At 40.3% G+C, this 22,802-nt stretch overlaps 1 protein-coding gene across 3 annotated transcripts; it reads left to right on the forward strand.

The window, feature by feature from the left end:
• Positions 1-2,376: 2,376 nt before the first annotated feature.
• AFG2B (AFG2 AAA ATPase homolog B) lies at positions 2,377-21,409 on the forward strand. 3 transcript variants are annotated; one of them, XM_004466771.4, is made up of 8 exons: positions 2,377-3,570; positions 4,394-4,579; positions 11,059-11,217; positions 14,285-14,494; positions 14,963-15,187; positions 16,530-16,664; positions 18,449-18,574; positions 20,561-21,409. In XM_004466771.4, the coding sequence occupies exons 1-8, from the start codon at positions 2,476-2,478 to the stop codon at positions 20,726-20,728; spliced, it is 2,304 nt and encodes a 767-aa protein (XP_004466828.1). In that variant the 5' UTR covers positions 2,377-2,475; the 3' UTR covers positions 20,729-21,409. The 3 variants fall into 3 exon arrangements, 2 of the variants coding, with proteins under 2 accessions (XP_004466828.1, XP_058150092.1); XR_188526.3 differs by having other exon boundaries at positions 2,392-3,570; positions 16,576-16,664; positions 20,561-21,333; XM_058294109.2 differs by having other exon boundaries at positions 2,392-3,570; positions 14,285-14,434; positions 20,561-20,857.
• The last annotated feature ends 1,393 nt before the right edge of the window (positions 21,410-22,802 follow it).

Raw genomic sequence — 22,802 nt, forward strand, 5'->3', positions numbered from 1 at the left:
CTGACAGCAGGAAGGAGCCAGACTGAATCGACTTCCTAAATTCCCTCACTCTCCTATTCTGGCCAGGACTCCCATTACTCAGGTCTTTCATCATATCTAGATATAATCAAAGAGTTAGGAATGTTTAAGGTTCCCCCTTACAAGGTTTGCAATGATTAACATGTTAGAAGACTGTGACTCAATTCCCCCATGACATAAAATTGAAGGCTGTCTCCAGCCATAACTTCCACAGCCTATGGGCTAGGAGGCAGCCCATCCCCTCCCAAGAATGAACAAAGTGGAGCAGATACGGGCCTTCATCCTCTCCTGGCCCAGGCACTACCAACCCCTCCCACATCCAAGACTACCCTACTTCCTAGTCTACTACCCCCTAGCCATTTGGCACCATCCAGGTTGTTCTTGGTTTCCCTGCCTATTGAAGTACTGAATAAATCTACCATCTTCCAAGGGTGGGCTAAAGTCTATTCTTCAGAACCCCCTCTGTTGGGAGAGCTTCCCAATAAATTTTCTGCCTGTAATCATCAGTCTTCACATCCCAGTGAGCACCATTTTTCTCTAACAATATTCTTAAAATTGCAACCTCTACCCTTAATTGCTTTAAACCAATGCAGAAAACTCTTAAGATTGATTTAAATATTTGCATCCCTATGTTTTCTGTCCATTGGCTTTGGTTATGCCTCTTGATGTATCTTAATAGAAAATCTCAGACCTCTTCCACATGACTATATTCAAACTATGAGGAAGAAGTCTCTTAAGTTCACTGCATGAAACTTTCACCTCCTGGTCAGTTCTGCACTGTAGATATAAATAAATCTACCAATGCTTTCACATGACAGCCCTTTACACATTTAAGATAGTAATATTCTTATTAAGTCTTCTTTCCCTTTTCTAGATCCTCAAAGTTTCTTGGAACCTGGAATAAAAGTGACCTCCTATACCTGTCAGCAGAAATAGGCATAGTATAACTTTACAGATATTTCATTGACACTTTCAGTGATGAGCAAAAACACTAGCTTTTTATTTCAGAAAATGCAAAACTGTTATTGAAAAGTCTGAAGACCAAAGAAAGCAGAAGCCCCAAGATTAAGAGAAAAATGAAAATAGGAAGTAATGGGGCTTACCCATTTCAGGACCTCTTCCTACTGCTGATTCTTTCTGATTCCTTTAAGTTGTTCCAGCACTGGATTTGGAAAGGTACAAAAGATACCAGACAAATTATTGTGGAATCCAGAAGTATGTCTGCCCTGAGGCTTTGATAGAATGAGACCAGGAATTGTCATGGACCTCAAGAACCCATATCTGATCGTACTTTCCAGTGAGAGCAGTCCAATACAGTCTTTGATTGTTTGCATATATAAGGAAAACAAAACAAAAACCAAAAAAACCTCCCAGTGACTTAAGCACTCTTATCTGCAACTTCACTTTTGTCTTCTCATAAACTAGGATTGCAGTGAAGGTAGGAAAAAACAGATGTAGAAATATATTGAGTAGGATAAAAACAAAGTATATTTTCTTGACTTTGAATATCTGCAGTTCTTTTTGATGGGCACAGTTAAAAGGGACAGGAAATGCATTTTAGCTGAAAGTAATTCCTAGTACGGAGGAAAGAAGATGAGAAGCACATGGAAAAATAACATGCAGTAGTCTTGATGTAGACAGACTTCGCTTCCAAAACAGGATTTTGTATTGCTATGCCCCAAATAGAAAGTAAGCACTTATCTCATGAACAGAAGAGGTGATTAGGTATCCTTTGTTGTTGTCAAAGAACATTCAAAGGAGGGAATACGGAATCAGAATAAAATGTGTTGGAGTGCCACAAACATATCAGACGGCCTGGTTTTCTTTCTTTCCCCTCTCCAATGGATTTAAAATGCCACACTGTGCTTCTCTGTAGCAATGCTGATGCTTTTTTATAGGAACGCCGTGCGTGGACCTTCCAGACAAGCTGAGATTCCGATTACCGAACATGTCAAGCTTGTATTCTAAGCTCTCTCAAGTCACCTAAGACATTAGCAGGAGAGCACACAATAATACTGCGCCTCTGGAGATAGTCAAGGTTTCTTCATAAAGCAGCAAAGTCTGCTTTAGGCTGATAGCCCAAAAGTGGCACTTCTTGCCAGACTAAGGAAAAAATATGCAATGCCGGTAAGTCCCCAAATCACCAACGTACATGCTTAATGACCTAGTGAGGTTAAGCTCACGCTGCCTCCTAGACACCAGCAGAGAGGACCATCTAAAGTTCCGGGTAGGTCGACTCGGATGCCGCAAACTCGACATCACAAGAATCCACGCCTCAGGGCAGCGGCTTGGTTTAACTTTCCGATTGGCCCTTTTTACCTCAGCTCTTAGCAACCAAGAGTCTCCTCTGACGCATGCGCATCACCTGCTTCCGGCCGGGGAGCAGGCAGCGCGGGCTTTTCCGGCTCTGTTGGAATTCCAGTCCGGCTTTCCTCGGCTTCCGCTCCTAGGCGTGCGATGGCTCCAGATTCGGGTCCCTTTCTTGAAGGGCCGCACTTACGGTTGCAAACTTTAGAAGCTAGGGACCGGGGCACCCAGCGGTGCCGCCTGGGCCCGGCCGCCCTCCGTGCCCTGGGCGCGCGCTTAGGCTCGGCAGTGAAAATCTCGCTGCCCAACGGCGGCTCCTGTCTCTGTACAGCTTGGCCGCGGCGCGACGGAGCGGACGGCTTTGTGCAGCTGGATCCGCAGTGCGCTACCCCCGGGGCGGCAGCGGCGGCGTCGGGGACCTCTGGAAGCTTCAGTCTGAGTCGCCTCCGCTTGGTGCCCTGCCCGCCCCTGCGGCTACTCACCGTGTGGCCGGCGTTGCGCGAGCGAGCTGGCGTGCCCGAGACCGCGAGTCCAGCCGACGTGCTGGAGGCGGCGCAGGAGCTGCTGAGGAACCGACCGGTCTCCCGGGGCCACGTGGTAGTTGCTCCGCCCGGCGCACCCGGCCCTGTGGCCGCCCTGCATATTGTCAGCGGGACGCCCAGCCCCGATCCAGCTGGGCTGGTCACCCCTCGCACCCGCATCGTCCTCAGCCGGCCGCCCCCGTCGGAATCGGAGCAGCGGCCGGAGGTGCCCCTGGGGGGCCTGTCGGAGGCGGCCGACTCGCTGCGAGAGCTTCTCCGTCTGCCGCTCCGCCACCCTCGCACCCTAGCCGCGCTGGGGCTAGCAGTGCCCCGCGGGGTACTCCTGGTTGGCCCTCCTGGAGTGGGCAAGACCCAGCTGGTCCGGGCGGTGGCCCGGGAGGCGGGCGCCGAGCTGCTGGCGGTGAGCGCTCCCTTGCTGCAGGGCGCCCGGCCCGGGGAGACTGAAGAGAACGTGCGACGAGTCTTCCAGCGCGCCCAGGAGTTGGCCAGCCGCGGGCCCAGCCTCCTTTTCCTGGATGAGGTGGACGCCCTGTGCCCTCGACGGGGCGGCCCACGTGGAATCCCCGAGAGCCGCGTGGTAGCCCAGGTGTTGACGCTGATGGACGGCATCAGTGGGGACCGAGCGGTGGTGGTTGTAGGAGCCACCAGCCGGCCAGACGCGCTAGACCCAGCCCTGCGGAGACCAGGGAGATTTGACCGAGAGGTGAATAGACTCGGCTTGTTACCCGGTTGTCCCTGGAACCTTAGCCTCTGGCCCTGGTTGACCGGCACGTGGGCGTTTGGGAGTCACTGAAGCAGGAGTGAGGCTCTTTGCAATTTAGGGGACGTGTGTTCTGGCCATATCTGATCTGTGACCCAGAACCCGTTTTTCCCCAGACTCAAATTGTGTTGGGAAGTAGGGTGGCCATTGGGATTTAGTTTTGGTGTGGAGGTCTTGGAAATAACTGTTACAGTTAGTAGTATTAATTTTTAAGGGAGCTAAGTCTCCCACAAGCATATTAAACTCATATAGAGTTGGAACGAATTTAAAACAGAAGATTTGTCTCAAGAAATAAGTATATGCAAATAAAAAAGGGGAGGGCAGTGAAGAAGTAAATCAAGACTATTAGATTTATTATTTCCTAGTCATGAAGGAATTCCTGTCTCAAAATACAAAAAGTACCCACAGTGGCTCCCTGAGTTGTCAGGGATGTTGAATATTCCAAGTTGTCCTCTTACTAAGCTTTGGTCCTAAATTGATGCTTGAATTCTGAGAAATACTTTGAAATTCATTAGTTAATTGAAGTGATGTTTGAACTTTGCGGTAGGACTCGAAACAGTTTGATGACGGTTGCACACTTTTGGTGTCATCTGACAAGGACTTGAGTGGACTTCCTTGCACTGTATATTCAGAATCTAAGGTATCCTATGAGTACATTGTACTAGTTCCAAAGTAGTTTCCTAAATTATTGCACACATTTGTGAGGATAAAAAAAATATTTTAATCTGTATAAACTTTAGTTTTTCTCTTTTTGCTTTGCATATAGGTTGTTATTGGTACTCCCACACTTAAGCAAAGAAAGGAAATTCTGCAAGTGATTACCTCAAAGATGCCCATCTGCACTCATGTGGATTTTGGTCTCCTAGCAGAAATGACAGTTGGCTATGTTGGTGCAGACCTGACAGCACTCTGTAGAGAAGCTGCCATGAACGCCATGCATCATTGCGATAAGGTAAGAATTACTAACTTATGACTACATACCTACCTTGGTCTTTTTATTAAGATAACAAGTTAATTTGGGGATTTAGAAAAAGGGGTAAGTACATTTTCTTGGAACTTTTGATAGCATCCATGGTCATTTCTTAAATATATTTTTATATCTCAATTCCGTATAAATAATATATGATCAAAGGTGGGCAGAAAAGACTGAGTGCTCCAGGTCTACCCAGTTAATTTTTCTCCCCACTTCCATTGTTACTCCCTCATGCTGAAGCCAGCAGTTCCCATAGCAGCCGGGAAAATGTCAGTGGCCCCATAAGAATCAAGCTTTTTTTTTTTAATTTTGAAAGTTTTAAAATTTTGAAACAATTTCAGATTTAGAGAAAAAATGCAGTTTTTCTCTTTTACCCAAATTCTTAAAATGTTAACATTTTACCACAGTTGCATTATCATTGTCTCTTTATGGGTATTTTTTTTTTCCTGGAACATCTGAGAATATGCTCTTTAACCCTGGAAAACTTAAGTGTGTATTTCCTTAAAACAGGACTTTTCTTACACAACCGTATACAGTTACCGAATGAGTAAATTAACACTCAATACAGTACTTGTACATATTCTGTATACTTATAGTATCCAAATTTCACCATTTGGCCTACTTATTTCCTTCATATCAAAATTTAGAAAGGAAGGGAGAAAGAGAAAGGAATTTTCTTATCCAGGATTGCACATTGCCTTTAGTTGTCATGATTTCTCACTCTTTAATCTTGAACCATTTTTCGGTCTTTCTTTCATAATGTTAACTTTATAAGAATATTGTATAGAATATTCCTCAGTTCAGGTTTCGCTGTTTCCTCCTGATTCGATTCTAGTTTCGTGTTACAGAAATGATCCTGTGTTCTCATTGCATCAGTTAGATAGTACATGATATATATTTGTCCTATTATTGGTGAAGTTAACTGTGATCACTTGGATAAGGTGATATTTGTACGATTTCACTTTTGTTAGGATACTCTTCATTTGTAATTAAGTGTCTTGTGGGGGGAAATTTTCTAACTTGTAAGAATGTCAACCACCTAGAATTTTATTTAAATTTGTCTTTAACATTCAAGACTTTACTTCATTACTACCTTTCTTAAAAATATTTAGAGTATTGACTTAAATATAATAATTTTTAACACAATTCATTGGAAAATAGGGTCATTTTGTGTGTGAATAATTCTAAGTCCTTAAATCCCTTCAGAAAAAAAATTTGGCAGGCTGAGGAGTCTGGGACAAAGTTTTTAATGTCAGTTTTAACATTAAAATTGCCCTTTTTTACCTTTAAAATTGCCTTTTGATCTTACAATTTTTCAAAAACAGTCTTGAATTTGTTTAAACTACAAAAGGATGATTTCTCATCCTAAATTCTGAGAAAAACTTTTTGGCTAGATAATTCATCCCCTTCCTCACTTCCTTTTCCTTTATTTCTGCTGTTAAACTGAAGGTGAGGAGGTGTTACATGAATTTCTCTAAGTCCTCATATTATGGATTTAGAACCAAAACTGCATGAAATTTTCATGACAATTCCCAGTGCAAAGATGTGAGAATATATTTCTTTGGTGGATGGGATGAGTGTCAGAGGATTGGAAAGGAGATTTACATTTAGGATTCCCTCTGCTTTGAAGTTCCAGGTCTGATCCTCTGGCTTAGGGAGAGGAGGACCAGTCACCTGCTTTTGTCCTAGGGGTGGTCTGCCTGCCAAGGGGTAGTTACCATAGGCAGTAGCTGAGCTTAGAACCACCAGAGGAAGTGGAAGAAAGAGGCAAAAAGGAAGAAAGTACAGCGGCATCTGGGAATATTGGTTCCATCTTTTTCTTCTTTTCCCCACCAAGTTGCTAAGGGGCTGCTGCTAACTCTGTCCGTGCCAGGGCAGACAAGGGATACCGTAAAGATTGCTAAATTTTCTTTGAAATGTTCCTATTAGAGGATTAGAAAGAATTTAACCCACACACATATATGCAGAGAGAGGAAAGAATTTTATGTGCCTGAAAGGGTTGTTATGAGAATTAGATGAAATAGTGGCCAGACAAGTGATCATGAACTGTAAAATGATTTTTAATAGTTAGTTGGTGTTATCTAAAATTAGTTAGTATTCAAATACCCATGAGCTAATACTTCCAGCCAGTAAAAAAAAGCTTTTCAAAAAACAAAAAACACAGCTATATAAGTGTTCTTACTGAAAATGGGAATTTATGGAAAAATAAATGTTCAGAATTTGGTGTTAGAGGGCATATAGGTCAATACATATAATACAGATGTTACAAATAGAAATATAAAGAGTTTTAACTCCTTAACAAAAATTTTGCTTCATTAGAATGATCAAGAGATCTGCAAAAAGGATTCTCTAAAATATAATCTCAGAGTAAGGAAGTCCTTTCTTCCCACCCCCATATGGCTCCCTTGTCTGTCTGCTCGTTGTGTTCACTCGTCTTCTTTAGGAGGCACAGGAAACCAAACCTAGGACATCTGTTGTAGGAGGCGGGTGCTCAACGCTTGAGCCACATCCACTGTCTGCTCACTGTATCAACCTATTGCATCAGCTCGTTGGCGCCTGCGTGTCTTCCTTAGGAGGCACTGGGAACCAAATCCAGCAACTCCCATGTAGGAGGCAGGTTCCCAAATGCTTCAGCCACATCCACTCCCCAGGAAGCCCTTTGTAAGCATAACATAAATCCTAAAAGCCAAAAGAAAAAGAAAATGATTTGCTAATTTGACCATTTGGGGATGGTAGAACAATGCACTGTAAGCAAGGTAAGACATGAGACAGCCTGGAAAAATACTTTTACAAATCAATAAGATAAAGACCAACAACCCAATAGAAAGTAGGTAATAAGAAAAGAACAGGTAGTTGGAAATAAAAGGAATGCAAATGACCAATAAACATGAAAAATCCTAAAACTTAGGTTTTTTTTTAAAGATTTATTTATTTATCTCCCCTCCCTTGTCTGTTCTCTGTGTCTGTTTTCTATGCGGTGTTCTTTTGTCCCCTTCTGTTGTTGTCAACGGCATGGGAGTCTGTGTTTCTTTTTGTTGCGTTATCTTATTGTGTCAGCTCTCCATGTGTCCATTCCTGGGCAGGCTGAACTTTCTTTCGTGCTGGGCGGCTCTCCTTATGGGGTGCACTCCTTGCACGTGGGGCTCCCCTACGCGGCGGACACCCCTGCGTGGCAGGGCACTCCTTGCGCGCATCAGCACTGCGCATGGGCCAGCTCCACACGGGTCAAGGAAGCCCGGGGTTTGAATCGCGGACCTCCCATGTGGTAGACGGACGCCCTAACTCCACTGGGCCAAGTCCGCTTCCCAAGTTTTATTTTAAAAATTACTCATTTTTGGTTATTTTTTTTAACTTTTGAAGTAATTTAAATTTTACAGAAATGTTGAAAGATAGCACAGATAACTCTCATTAAACCCTTATCCAAATGAACCAATCTTTTTTAACATTTTGGCAAATTAGCTTTATCATTTCTCCCTCTCTTTTCCTCTTTTTCTTTGTATATACACATACATATATGTGTGTGTGTGTGTGTTGGAGATTTGGACCCTAAGGGTATCGGGAATGAAAGAAAGAAAATGGAAAGTGAAAGAAAGAGAAAGAAAGAAAAAGAAAGAACGAGAGAGCTGGGATCAGGGGGTCTGCGAGTAGAGACTCATCAGACAACTTTATTGTTTACAAGGGGCTCTCTATATACCCCAGTCTAAGTGACAACAAGCAGCAACTTGCAATTAACTATTAGCATTACTAAGGAATTCAAAAATCTTCTCTCAAGGTACAAAGTTTAAGTGTACAAAAGGTATGTGCTCATCTTTTCTTTCAGCCTTTAACACCTTCATCCTGTTTGCAGGGGAACTCTTAATTACTGCATTCCTTAGGTTGCAAGCCGTTGCCATGGAAACAGCACTTCTCTCAGGAGGCCATTGTGCCTCAGTTTCCAACATATATGCACATTAAAAACATTTTTTCTGGACGATTTTAGAATGGCTTGTGTATTCATCTTGACCCTTTATCCCTTATATTTTAATGTCTGTTTCTTAAGAATGAGGATATTCTTATACATGAGCACAGTATGGTCTTGTATAGTCATTACATTCAGGAAATTTAGCTTTATGTTTTCTAATCTATAGTCCATATTCTGATTTTGATAATTTTCCCAAGATAATTGTCTTCTTTTTCTTTTTTTTAAATTGGTTTTAACTCATTTATTTATTTCATTGTCTTTTTTTAAAAAGATAAATAGATCACAGAAAATGTTACATTAAAAACATAAGAGGTTCCCATATACCTCATCTCACCCTCGGCTCCTCCCACATCAACATCCCCTTTCGTCAGTAAGGCACATTCATTGCATTTGGTGAATACACCCTGGAGCACTGCCTCATCACGTGGACCATAGTTTACACTGTAGTTCACACTCCCCCAGTTTATCCAGTGGGTTATGGCAGAATAAACAATGTCCTACATTTGTCCCTGCGGTATCATTCAGGACAGCTCCAAGTCCTGAAAATGCCCCATATCATACCTCTTCTTCCCTCTCCCTGCCCTCAGCAACTCCCATGGCCACTGTCTCTACATCAATGATACAATTTCTTCTATTGCTAGGATCACAACAATTCTATAGTAGAATACCAGCAAGTCCACTCTAATCCATATTCCTCCATCTTGTGGACCCTGGGGTGACGATGTCCACTCCACCTCTAAATCAAGTGGAGGCTTAGATCCCACATAGCTGATGGATGCAATTCTCCTACTTACAGTTGTAGACCCTCTCGGTTCCCTGGTGTGGTGTTTAACTATTCTCACCTCCCCATCAGCTGACCTGGGTACGTCCAATGAACTGGAGAGCAGGTGTTGCAACTCTGCTGAGGCTCAGGGCCCAGCTGACACGTGGACAGTCCAGAGATTCAAGTCTCCTGAGCATACACACACAAACCCCAGCGCCAATCACAGGTTTTATTTTTATTGTTATTTTTTCCTACAGTATAGGATCTAGTCCAGGATAATATATTGCATTTAATTATCTTGTCTTTTTCATTTCTTTTCATCTTGTACACTTCTTAGCATTTCTTGTTTGTTTTGTTTGTTTCACATTTGACGTGAACATTTTCTAAGTATGCAGATCAGTTGTTCTGTGGACTATCCTTCGATTTGGGTTTGTCCAGTGTTTCTTCATGGGTCAGATTCAAGTTATGCATCCTCAGTTAGAATATTACATAAGTGATAATGTGTCCTTCTCAAGGTGTCACATCTGGGCAGCGGACTTGGCCCAGTGGTTAGGGCATCCGTCTACCACACAGGAGGTCAGCAATTCAAACCCGGGGCCTCCTTGACCCATGTGGAGCTGGCCCATGCGCAGTGCTGATGCATGCAAGGAGTGCCCTGCCACACAGGGGTGTCCCCCGCATAGGCGAGCCCAGCGCACAAGAAGTGCACCCCGTAAAGAGAGCCACCCAGCATGAAAGAAAGTGCAGCCTGCCCCAGGATGGCGCCACCCACACGGAGAAATGACACAACAAGATGACGCAGCAAATAGACACAGAACAGACAGCCGGGGTGGGGGGGAAGGGGAGAGAAATAAATCTTTTTTTAAAAAAAAAGGTGTCACATCTGGAGGCATGTGTTGTCCATTCGCCCCTCATTGGTTAATTTTGATGAACTAGTCAAGGTGTTTGCCAGTTTTTCCATTATATAGTTACTATATTTTCCCCTTACAACTAATAAACGATATGTGGGTAGGCACTTGAGACCATGAAAATATCCTGCTGCTTATCAAATTTTCCTTCCCTACATACTGGGATACATTGATGATTCTTGTGCAAAGCAGCCTTTACTATAATGGTTACAAAAAGGTAATTTTCTAACTTATCACTCCTCTACTTCAACCTCACTCTTAATTGAAAAAATTTAATTAAAGCCATAGTGAGTGCCATTTTTTCTTGTCAGAGTGGCAGAATTTAAAAATTTCATAATATTCAATGTTGGAGAGATATAGGGAGCACAGCGGCTCAGAATAAACTGGTACAGCTTCCTTTGAGGACAGTTTGGTAATAGCAGTCAAAACTAAATGTGTATTCTTAAGGCCAGTAATTCTGCTTCTAGGAAATTATTCAGTTTGACTTCAAAAAGAGTGAGGTAGCTCTATGTGAGTTGACATGAAAATATTTCTAGGATTTCACATGTAAGTACAGATTGATATGAAGAGCATGGTCCTATTTGTATATCTGTTTGAAAGGATATATACATGTTTAGTGTCTTGGAACATTCTAGAAGAACACACAGGAAGCATTCTCTAGGATGAGAAAAGACTTTAAAAAGACTTAAATTTTTGTATCATGTATATGAATTTATTTTATAATGCAAACAAAATAGAATTTAAAAATAATGATTTTGCTTGTGTACCACAAAAAGGCCCGTTTATTTTTTGGTTTGGTTTTTCTTCTTTGTGTGCGTTTCTGCAGAACCAGGACAATCCTATGATTGAAGAAACCGACTTCCTTGAAGCTTTTAAAAAGATTCAACCCTCATCATTTCGAAGTGCCATTGGTCTGATAGACATCAAGCCTGTATGCTGGGAACAGATTGGTGGCCTTGAAGATGTAAAACTGAAGTTAAAACAGGTAAGAGAGAGAATCTGTTTAAGCCAGCTGAATATCAAAGCTTATGTGTATGGCATTTATGATCAGAACAAACTCCACTGAAATTGCTCTTCCTGCAATGACTAATGAGAACCTCACATCTAAATCCAATGGTCACTTTTCAGTTAGTCAGTATTTAACTGGACTCCTTTAGGCATCAAATATTATTTTCATACATTCCCACCTCACCCTTGTTTTGTTTATTTGCTTTAAAGAGTTTATTTTATTCATTTATTTTTATAAAGAACTTACAATTTTATTTTTAGTAGAGGAAATACCCAATTTTTGAAATGTAAGTTACATAAGATAATATTTCATTTTAATTTTCACTGATTATTAGCTTTTAAGATACGTAGATCACAAAAAATGTTACATTAAACTTTAAAGAGTTAATAATCTAGAACAGGAATCAGTAAATTTTGTAAAGGGCCAGATGGTAAATATTTTTTTAGGTTGTGGGCCATATGGTCTCTGTTGCAGTTTTTTAGCTCTGCCATTTTACTGCAAAAGCAGACAATAGATAAACGAATAACTGTGTTCTAGTAAAACTTAGTTTTTAATATCAATTTCACGTAATTTTAACGTTATATGAAATATTCTTTTGAATTTTTTTCAACCATTAAAAAATGGAAAAACCATTTTCAGCTCATGGGCCATACAAATATAGGTGGTAAGCTGGATTTGGCCTATGGACCTTAATTTGCTCCAACCCCAGATTTAGAGGAATAAGTGATTGAACATAGTACAGGGACTGCTAAAAGCACAGAATTGTAGTAAATAGTCAGTATGGCCTGCATGGCTATTTATATTGATTCCCGTAATGGATGATTAGGGATGCCGCTCTCCAGATCCTTTTATCAGCATTACAGTTTGGAAATTGATTTTTGCCTGGTCACCAAAGGGTAATCCCGCCCTAAAGAAGTAGATTTCTTGAACTGCATACACAAAAGACTGATTTGCAATGTATTCATCTTAACTAGGAGCTGTGTCTACAATGAATAGTAGAGGTTTGTGTCCATGGATAAAAGCATTTATAATATGCCCAAATTTCTTTATATGCATGTCTGTTTTACTCTTCATAAAACACATAGGAGAAATTAGCTACAGCTGTCTTTTGGAAACTGTCTCCTTTGCATTGAGATGTTATGCTTTCCTGCCTTTCCGAGCACTTCTCTCCCCTCCCTTGAATGTTAGTGCTTCTCACTCTGTGTAGTCTGTGAGTGAATTCATGATCTCCGTGTCCAAGGCTTCAGCTATCTCCTGTAAGCGTTTGACTCAAAATCTATATATTTCATCAGAGTTTTTTCTTCAGATCACAGAAGTACTTAGCTGCCTCCCTACTGGATAATTCAGTGATTTTAATCTCAGTATGTCCAAAGTTCAGCTAATCAACTCCATCCCCTTTCCCTGGATTTCCTACCCCAGTGTTAATAGCCATCTACCCCATTCCCTCAACTTCTAAATGATTGGGGTGATATCATTCATGCATGTAACTTCCATTCTAAATATATATTTTTTAATTAAATTTTTTTTGGTTTTGTTTTGCATTCTAAACTTAGAATTTAGCCCCTATGTGAGATACAACTCCATTTTACATTTTAAATCTCTTCCCTCTATACCATCTCCACTACCTGTGACACATCCAGCTTTATTATTATTTTTAAGTTTTAATTTATTCCCCCCCCCACGCCATTGTTTGCATTTACTGTTGCTCTCTATGTTTGTTGTGTACTCATCTTCTTTTGAAGAGGTACCAGGAACCCAACCCAGGACCTCCCATGTAGTTGGCGGGCGTCCAACTGCTCGAGCCACATCTACTTCCGCAGTTTTATTATTTTTGTATTCTTAATCACTGCAAGAGGCTTTTACTGGTCTCCCTGTCTTTGGCTTCATTTCCTTCCAGTCCCTTCTCCATAATGCTTCCTTGGTGTAACTCTCAAGGCTCATCATAGGGTTTTGATTCCTACTTCCTCTTTAATTTCATTGCTCCTTGGCTTCTCGCATCCCTCTCCTTTTTCCTACTTACTGTTTAGGGAATGAATTGGACGGTTTCATGCTTCTGGGTTTTTTGTAGTTTTTGTTCTTTCTCCTTGGAATGCCCTTTTCTGGCCTGGTGTTAATTTACAAGGTCATATCTCCTACTGGAGTATGAGTGCCTTAGATCCAGGGATCTTGTCTTGCTTACTCTCATGAGTGAGAGGCAATATATAAGTAGTTACAAGCTTGTGCTCTTGAGTTACTCTGCCTGGGATGAATCTTATTTCTATTGCCTCACTTGCAATAAGACCTGGGCATAACTTTCAAAGCCTCAATTTCTGTATCTATAAAATTACAATGATAATAAAACCATCTAAGAGGTGAAGACTCATTTATTGAATGTCTACTGTGTGACAGTGTCATTCTTGGTGAGCTTTGCTTACATTCTGTCAGAAGCACAATAACAAACCCAATTGAAACATAATGATTTCAGATAGAGAATTAGTAAGTGCTGTAAAAGTAAAAGATGGTCGGTAGCATAGAGACTGGCTAAGACGAGAGGGTTCTACTTAAATTAGGTTGGTTAGGGAGGACATCTCCAAGGAAAAGGTATATGAGCTGAGAGCTGAATGATGAGAAAATAGCTAAACAGAGATCTTATGGGGGAAATGTTCCAGGCAGAGAGAATACCAAGGGTAAAGGCCCTGAGGTGGGAACAAACTGGGGTCTTTGGAAAATAGTCCAGTGTGCGTGGGCATAGTAGAGACTGGGGCAGGTTATATAAAGTTATGTAAACCATGTCAGGGAGAGTTTGGATTTGGATTTTACCCTAATTCTGGTGGGAAGTCTTTGAAGGATTTTAAGGAGAAAGTGATGTGGTCTGACTGAGGTTATAATTTTGCTGGCTGTTGTGTGGAAAATGGACTGCTTCCAGCTGTTTTGAGCTACCTGTTATGGTAGCTGAGAATTGTTGAATGAATGAATGGATTTATTGGTGACACTTGAAATATTTGAATTATTTGACATTTTATTGTTGTACTAAAACAATTGTTCTCTTCCTGTGTACTTGCAGAACATTGAGTGGCCTCTGAAATACCCTCAGGAATTTCTTAGGATGGGCCTGACACCACCAAAGGGGATTCTCCTGTATGGCCCCCCTGGGTGTGCTAAAACCACCCTGGTGAGGGCTCTGGCCACAAGCTGTCACTGCTCTTTTGTTTCAGTGAGTGGAGCTGATCTCTTTTCACCTTTTGTTGGAGATTCAGAAAAAGTCTTGTCTCAGGTTTGTTTTTCCCCCAGTGTGGTTAGTTTGTTTACTTTAGAATTTTTATTTCATACCTTGTAGGCAAACTTTATTTTTTTTAAACAATACTTGGTACTTTTTATCTAACTACAAAAGTTCTGCATACTTATATGTGGAAAGTGTAACAGTCATCCGTAATCCCTCCACCTCATTTTGGTGAATTTCCTTTGTTTTTAAACAAAATCGAGGCAGATATATACAGCTTCAAACTGCTTGATTTAACATTGCCATTTTTCTAATTGTGTAACATTAACTATTCTTTGAAAATATTTTTAACCCTACATTGTTGCCTCTTTTATTTATTCATACCCCAATTGTTAGACCTTTAAAATCTTTCTATTCTTTAAAAAATTTGTAATTATAAATAATATAGAGAACATACATTAATGTGAATAATATACAAAGTATAGCTTTTTTAATCTTTTTTTTTTTTTTAACTAATAAAAGGTATTTCGACAAGCAAGAGCAAATACCCCAGCAATTGTGTTTTTAGATGAAATAGATTCAATCTTGGGATCTCGATCAGCCAGCGAAAGAGGATGTGATGTTCAAGACCGAGTTCTTTCTGTTCTCTTGAATGAATTGGATGGTGTTGGCTTTAAGACAATAGAGAGAAGAGGCAGTAAATTAGATCAACAGGGTAAATGCAAGATGCTGAAAAAAAAGGAAGAGGTATTTATTTTCAGGAATTTACTAACCCAACCAACATTAAATAGAATGTATATATACTGTATTTTTTCCTATGAAAGATGCGTTTTATGCAATTTTACTTTGTCGGGTTTTATAATAAATTATCTTAAGTCATGTATGAATGTCAATTTATTTTTCCTAAGGAAAATTATGTTTCCCAATCTTACCATTAATGCTGAAGGGAGTTTATTATTTCTCAATCCTGAAGAACCTGTGTTCACCCCTTTTTTTAAAAGTTTTATGTAAAATGAAACATTATTTCTAATAATTTTAGGAATTAAAAATTTCCAGTATTTTTTTTTTTTTTTTTTAATGTACCAGGGCTGGGGATTGAACCTGGGACCTTGTGTATGGGCGGCCAGTGCTCAACCCCCAAGCCACATCGGCTTCCCTCCAGTATTCTTGAGGAATGGTGTTCCTCCATTATGATGAAGTTACAATGACCTGGCAGATAATTATTGTTTCTTTTTTATTCTTATTCATTTCCTATTTTAAAAATTGTGCCACAAAATCTTAGAGATGCTTAGGAACACAGCATGCTAGAATTAGAAGGATCCCACGGGGTTATCTAATCAAATCTTCCTGCTACTGCAGGAATTCCTTCTATAGCATCTGACTACCTAGGCTTGCAGGTATAGGGAACTCAATGCTTTGAGAGATCATGTCACTGAACAACTGTTCTAATTATTGTATTGAATAAGTACTCTGAATGTTTGGTATTCTTTAGTGTGTAAGACCTTATCCTGGCTGGTTTGTTTCTTTTTTTTGACATTACTTGTTTTTAGTCAGAATTTATATATGTGCAATTTATGTTAATTACCATATTTCTGTCCTCTGGAAAGAAAACTAAATAAAGAGTAAAGAAAATCTTCATTTTCAGGGATACGATAGCCTAGACTTTTCAAAGTTATATATTTACACACATTAATCATCTTCTATTAGGGATCTTTTCAAGTAGAACATTTAAGCGGTGGTTATTAATTAGGATCTCGGATGCATTCCTGTCAACCAAGAGTTTATTCTGCTGTGATGTACTCCCATTGGTACTCCCATGGCCTAGAGAAATGTCCCTCAGGATTAGCCACTCCCTTTGTCATGTGCACAAGTAGCTCTTTAAATAATAATTTGTTTCTGGGTTACATTGATATCAGGAAGGTTGTCTGGATAAGGTGAGTATAAGAATTCTAGTCTCGAGAAAAGGGTATTCTCTTTTTTAAAAAAAAAAAAAAGGACTTTCTGGTTTATAATTGCAAAAAAGCAGAACAGGTAATTATTAACTATTTAGTGATTTAGTGATATTACTTTGTGTTGTATTTTCCCTCAGTTAGAGATACAAGAAGTTTTTAATCGAAATGTCATGATTGTTGCAGCAACAAATAGACCGGATATGTTAGATGATGCCTTGTTACGACCTGGAAGATTAGATAAGATTATTTACATTCCACCTCCAGATCAAAAGGTAATCATTGCACGCATTTTTTTTTACTCTGTGCAAGCATTTGTAACAACACATCAATGCCTGAGCTCTCAGGAGCTCAGCAGAATCAGATCCCAAACTGGGTATAGGTATACCTGGTGTCTTTTTTTTTTTTTTTTTTTTTTTTTAAGATTTATTTTTTATTTATTTAATTCCCCTCCCCTCCCCCGGTTGTCTGTTTTCTGTGTCTCCTTGCTGCGTCTTGTTTCTTTGTCCGCTTCTGTTGTCATCAGCGGCACGGGAAGTGTGGGCAGCGCCATTCTTTGGCAGGCTGCTCCCTTCCTCGCGCTGGGCGGCTCTCCTTATGGGTGCACTCCTTGCACGTGGGGCTCCCCCACGCGGGGGACACCCCTGTGTAGCAGGGCACTCCTTGCGCCCATCAGCACTGCGCATGGGCCAGCTCCACACCGGTCAAGGAGGCCCGGGGCTTGAACCGCGGACCTCCCATGTGGTAGACGGACGCCCTAACCACTGGGCCAAAGTCCGTTTCCCATACCTGGTGTCTTTTTTTTTTGTTTGTTTGTTTGTTTGTTTGGTTTTTTTTTTTTTTTTTTGGAGAGTAATGAGCGTTTATTTAGGGGGCTTACATGGGGTCTTCCTCCTTGGTGGCAGGAAAAGAGACAGCATTTTCTGAGGATCATTGGCACGCGATGAAAAATGAGAGGGGTCTTTTATACCTGGTGTCTTATTCACACCAGGTTCTACATTCTTCTTTTCCCTAAAGTGTTAAAAGGGATTAAGAGGGTTTTGAAGATTGAGTAGGTGTGATTATCCCAGAAGTTGTTTATCCTTAATTTACAGTGGGGCATTGGATATGGCTCAAGTGATAGAGCTTCCGCCTACCATATGCGAGGGACCCAGGTTCAATCCCTGGGGCTTCCTGGTGAAAAAGAAGAATAAAAAGTATGCCCATGTGGCAAGCCAGTGCCTGCATGAGTGCCTGTGTGGTGAGCCAGTGCCCACGCAAGTGAGTTCACGCAGCAAGATGATGACACATCAAAAGAGAAACAAGGGGAGAGTCAAGGTGAAGCACAGCAGAAACCAGGAACTGAGGTGGTGCAATTGACAGGGAACCTCTCTCCACATCAGAGGTCTCCAGGATCAAATTCCGGTGAATCCTAGAGGAAAGAAAAGGAGAAGAGCAGACAGCACAGACAACAAAAACAGCATGGCAGGAAGTGGGGAAGGGGGTAAAAATCCTTAATATATAGTGGAAAAGCCTGAGACTACAGAGAGATTACGTGATTTATCCAGTCAAAGAATCTGTAAACCCTTTGTTCCTTAACATCCAGAACCACTGACAGGGAGTGGTGAGAGAGACAGAAAATGAGTGTTTTCCTTCCTTAGGCTTTTATCAAGTTTTGAAAAGAGATGAAAAAACTATTTAAATGTCTATTATATTTTTAAATTGTATCTGATATTAATGTATTTGTTTCTTAAACCATGTCTCATGGCACTATTTGTACCCAAAAGAGATTTAGTATGTCTCCTAAAGAGATTTATCTATGTTTGGCAACCTAAAAAATTAATTATAAAAGTATTAAAAGTTTATCATGGTTTCATTAATTTTTTTTCCCTGTCATATGAGTGTTTAATAAGTCAGTTTTTCTTCTTCAGGAGCAAGAGTGATTTTTAAAATATTGTTTGATTCTTAAATATATAAATGTTCTTTAATATAATAGAAAACTTTAACCAGAAAGATTTATAGTATTGTGTCAAACGTGAGTGTTACTAGATTATAAACTTAATTTTTTTTTCCCCCCCAGGGGAGGCTTTCTATCTTGAAAGTCTGTACAAAAAACACTCCAGTGAGTCCTGATGTTTCTTTAGAAAAGCTGGCAGCAGAAACCTGTTTTTTCTCTGGAGCTGATCTCAGAAACCTCTGCAGAGAAGTGAGTTAATTAATGAAGAAACCTATGATTCAAAACTGTTCTTCATTTATTTGGATCTTCATTGACTCAGCTGTATTTATTGAAATCCTTCTATGTGGCAGGCACCGTATGAGGTGAAACAGATTGGTGGGAAATACAGAGAAGCAAGTCAATAATACTGAATTGACAATTGAAAATATGTAATGAATTAGGGAGATTTAGGGTGCCTGGGAAGGACACCAACCTACTCTTGGGGGTATTAGAGAAGGCTTTCTTTTTTTGTTGTTGTTGTTTTTTTTTTTTTAAGATTTATTTTATTTATTTCTCTCCCCTTCTCCCCTCTCCCCCCAGTTGTCTGCTCTCTGTGTCCATCTGTTGTGTGTTCTTTTTTGTCCGCTTCTGTTGTTGTCAGCAGCACGGGAATCTGTGTTTCTTTTTGTTGCATCATCTTGTTGTGTCAGCTCTTTGTGTGAGCAGCGCCATTCCTGGGCAGGCTGCACTTTCTTTCACGCTGGGCAGCTCTCCTTATGGGACGCACTCCTTGTGCGTGGGGTTCCCCTATGCGGGGGACACCCCTGCGTGGCAGGGCACTTCTTAGGTACATTAGCACTGCACATGGGCCAGCTCCACACGGGTCAAGGAGGCCCAGGGTTTGAACCGTGGACCTCCTATGTGGTAGACGGACGCCCTAACCACTGGGCCAAGTCTGCTTCCCAGAGAAGGCTTTCTAAGGCAGAGAATATGTAAACCAAAATTGGAAGGATGATCAGACAACTAGGGAAATGGAGAGTGTTTGAGGTACAAGGAATAAAATGTGCAGAGGATCAGCGGGAAGAGATGACATACTGAATCATAAAGTGGAGAAATGGCAAGAAAATGAGATGTCGATATGAGCAATGACTGGATCACACAGGTCCCTTGTACACCACTTTAAGGTGTTCAGGTTTTTTTTTTTTTGAGGGCAAAATAAAGAAGCCACCATGTTTTTCTTTTTCCATAAACTTTTATGAAAACCTACACAAAACACACAGCTCATAAGGATGCAGCTCATTGAATTAAAATGAAGTTGAATACACTTGTGTAACTACCACGTGGGTTGAGAAATAGAACATTATTAACAATCCAGTGCTCAGAGATGTATTCACCAAATGCAATGAATGTCTCATGATGATGGAGGAGATTGTTGCTATGGGGGGAGGAGTGGGGTGAAGGGGGTGGGGAGTATATGGGGACCTAATGTTTTTTGAATGTAATACTAAAAAAATAAATAAAGACAAAACAAAAAACAATCCGGAAGATTTCCTTGGGCCTTTTCCCAATTTCTGTTCTGTCTCTTCCTAAAAGGGAACCACTCTCCTGATTTTCAACACAAGTTTGCCTACTTCAAAATAAATTAATTTAAATTGAACCATATAGAATATATTTTTCATGTCTGCTTTTCTTTAGCTCAAGATCAGGCATTTCAAATTCATCCATGGTTTTATTTGTAGCAATAGTTAATTCATTTTCATCACTATAGTATTCTAATATATGAATGTGAAATTTATCCATTTTGTTTGGATGTTTGAGTTTCCACTTTTTTTGTATTATCAGGCTTTTAAATTTCAGCCATTCTGATGGGTTTAGTATTATTGATTTGTAGGAGTTGTTTATATATTGTGTGAGTATTTTACGTTATATGTACTGCAAATAACTTCTCCCGGTCTGTCTTGCCTTTTCCTCTTTTAATGAGAGAGGTATATATGAGCCCCTAATGTATATATTATCCTGCAACTACATTTGTGCACTTTTCCTCCCATTTAAATATCTAGAGTTTAATGTAGAAGAAATGGTCTAAGTGGATTTATAATCACCTTCTCTAATATTTTGGCTTAGTGTTTTTAGTGTCATGAATACTGAGATTCAGTGGCATGACACTGAAGTTTTGTATTTAGATTTGAAAGTATTACTGTATATTGTAAAAAAATAAAAGAGAACTAATTGTTTCCTTCTGCTTGTCTCTTATAGGCTGCCTTACTGGCTCTGCAAGAAAATGGACTAGAAGCAACCACAGTGGAACAAGAACACTTTCTAAAGTCACTCAAGACTGTAAAACCATCCTTAAGTTACAAGGATTTCACTTTATATGAAAACTTATTTCACAAAAAAGAATTTTCTAACTTAGAGGATATTTAAAAATTATCCTATACACCTGTTCAAGGATTAATTGAAATGTAAACTTGTCCTATAGTTTGCAGCTTCACAATTTTAGAGTGTTCTGTTTCTTGTTTCATTTAAATAAAAAGCTTGTGCTTGATAAACTAATCTTATCTCTAAAAAGTATACTAAAATATTATAATTTAGGACAAAGATATTTCTGCATATTTTGATGTATTTGTGCGTGTTTTGATTTTGTTGTGATGGTTTCTTTTTGGTTGATTGCTTTTTAAACTTTATTTTTAAAATTTTAAAACTTACTAAAAAGTTGATGCCTTGTTGTAAAAAGAACTCTGTATATTCCTTTTTTTTTCTTTTTAAGATTTATTTATTTTATTTCTCTCCTTCCCCCCTCCCTCTCCCCCGGTTGTTTGTTCTCTGTGTCTATTTGCTGCGTCTTCTTCTTTGTCCGCTTCTGTTGTCAGCGGCACAGGAATCTGTGTTTCTTTTGTTGTTGTTGCGTCATCTTGTGTCAGCTCTCTGTGTGTGTGCGGCGCCATTTCTGGGCAGGCTGAACTTTCTTTTTTTGTTGTTGTTGTTGTTGTTGTTGAAATATAACATTTTATTGCTTCGATGGTTCGATACAGAACAGCTTTTCTTTTCATTTTGAATTTGGAAGTACTATACAACTGAATACAAAGAGGAACGAAAGTACCAAAACCAAACTTGTGATTCTCTGTTCATGTGGCATAAACCAGTTTTGTACATAACATGTAGCAGCAGTTTTTAAGTTCCCTTTAGAAAAATATGAATTCTACACATTTATTATCGTTTCCTGTTTAATGCGTGGGCTGAAATCACTAGGATTAACTTCCTTCTTGGAGAAAGAGAGGAGGGGAAAGAGACAAAGGGTCAGAAAATGTGATGCAGTTCTGAAACCGGCTTCCGACTGTCACGTGGCTTCCCCAGTGCTATTTGGAAAACAGCCACTCGGGGGCTTTTTGTTTTGCTTTCACAGTCAAGTTTAATGTAGTGATTGAATCTCAGCATTATGTCCATTAATCAGAGAGAGAGAGGAAAGAAAAACTTGCACCTCAAAAAACATTTCAGAAGATCCATATATATATACACATATATATATATATCTTTTGTAAAAGCCCTGAGAGAAGGAAAAAAAAAGAGAATCAAACAAAATGTATAGAAACAAATTAGCTGGACATGCAAACTAAGCTATGATTCACCCAGAGTTTAAAACAAATCACAAATTTCACAGTTTAATATTGGGGGGAGGGGGAAGAACGACAACAGATACTACATTTCTCAACCTCACTAATAAAATGTGGCAAGACCTTACTGACTACGAGGGTGTAGAGAGAGGCTACATAAAGCTTTAAATCAGTCGTGATTATTGCGAGCTGTCGCCCCAGCTGCCGGTGCTGGGGGCCGACTTACTGCTACATCTCATCGCAGCGCGGAATTTAGTCATGGCTTCTCCCCCCACAATATTGCGTGTTTTAGTGTGGAGAGTTGCAAAGGAAAACAAATGAAAACAACAACACAAGGAACCCCAAATAATAATAATAACAATAGTCATACAAAAAAAAGAGTAAGGGATGTACGAAGCGGCTTTGACAGAGGCAGGCACACTCGGGACGCTGGTTCTGGTTTGCATTCGTCCAGAGTGAAGACAGCCTCGTTTCTACACTGGCTCATACACCCCCAGGACAGGACAGTTAACAATCATATACACCTCAACCTTTTCTCCTTTCGGAGGCAGAGAGCCCTTTTCCATCTCTCAAGAGGACGCTCTTCCTTTTGAAGTCGGGGCGCTTGGATGGCAGCCTCCAGAAATTGGCGAAGAAGTGGGGAGAGAAAAGGGCCGCGGGCCTGTGTGTGCAGTTTAGGGAAGAGAGGAAGGCTTTTTTTTTTTTTTTTTTTTTTTTTTAGGCTGAACTTTCTTTCGCGCTAGGCGGCTCTCCTTATGGGGCACACTCCTTGCACGTGGGGCTTCCCTATGCAGGGGACACCCCTGCGTGGTGCAGCATTCCTTGTGCACATCAGCACTGCACATGGGCCAGCTCCACACGGATTTGAACCGCAGACCTCCCATGTG

This window comes from Dasypus novemcinctus, chromosome 3 (genome assembly GCF_030445035.2).
Source record: "Dasypus novemcinctus isolate mDasNov1 chromosome 3, mDasNov1.1.hap2, whole genome shotgun sequence".
Classification (NCBI taxonomy): Eukaryota; Metazoa; Chordata; class Mammalia; order Cingulata; family Dasypodidae; genus Dasypus; species Dasypus novemcinctus.

Bases quoted from the DNA above. Each gene is read 5' to 3' on its own strand.
- AFG2B (XM_004466771.4), top strand. From the start codon at position 2,476: ATGGCTCCAGATTCGGGTCCCTTTCTTGAAGGGCCGCACTTACGGTTG. The intron at 3,571-4,393 runs GTGAATAGACTC...CTTTGCATATAG, and splicing joins CAGGGAGATTTGACCGAGAG to GTTGTTATTGGTACTCCCAC. The intron at 16,665-18,448 runs GTAATCATTGCA...TTTCCCCCCCAG, and splicing joins TTCCACCTCCAGATCAAAAG to GGGAGGCTTTCTATCTTGAA.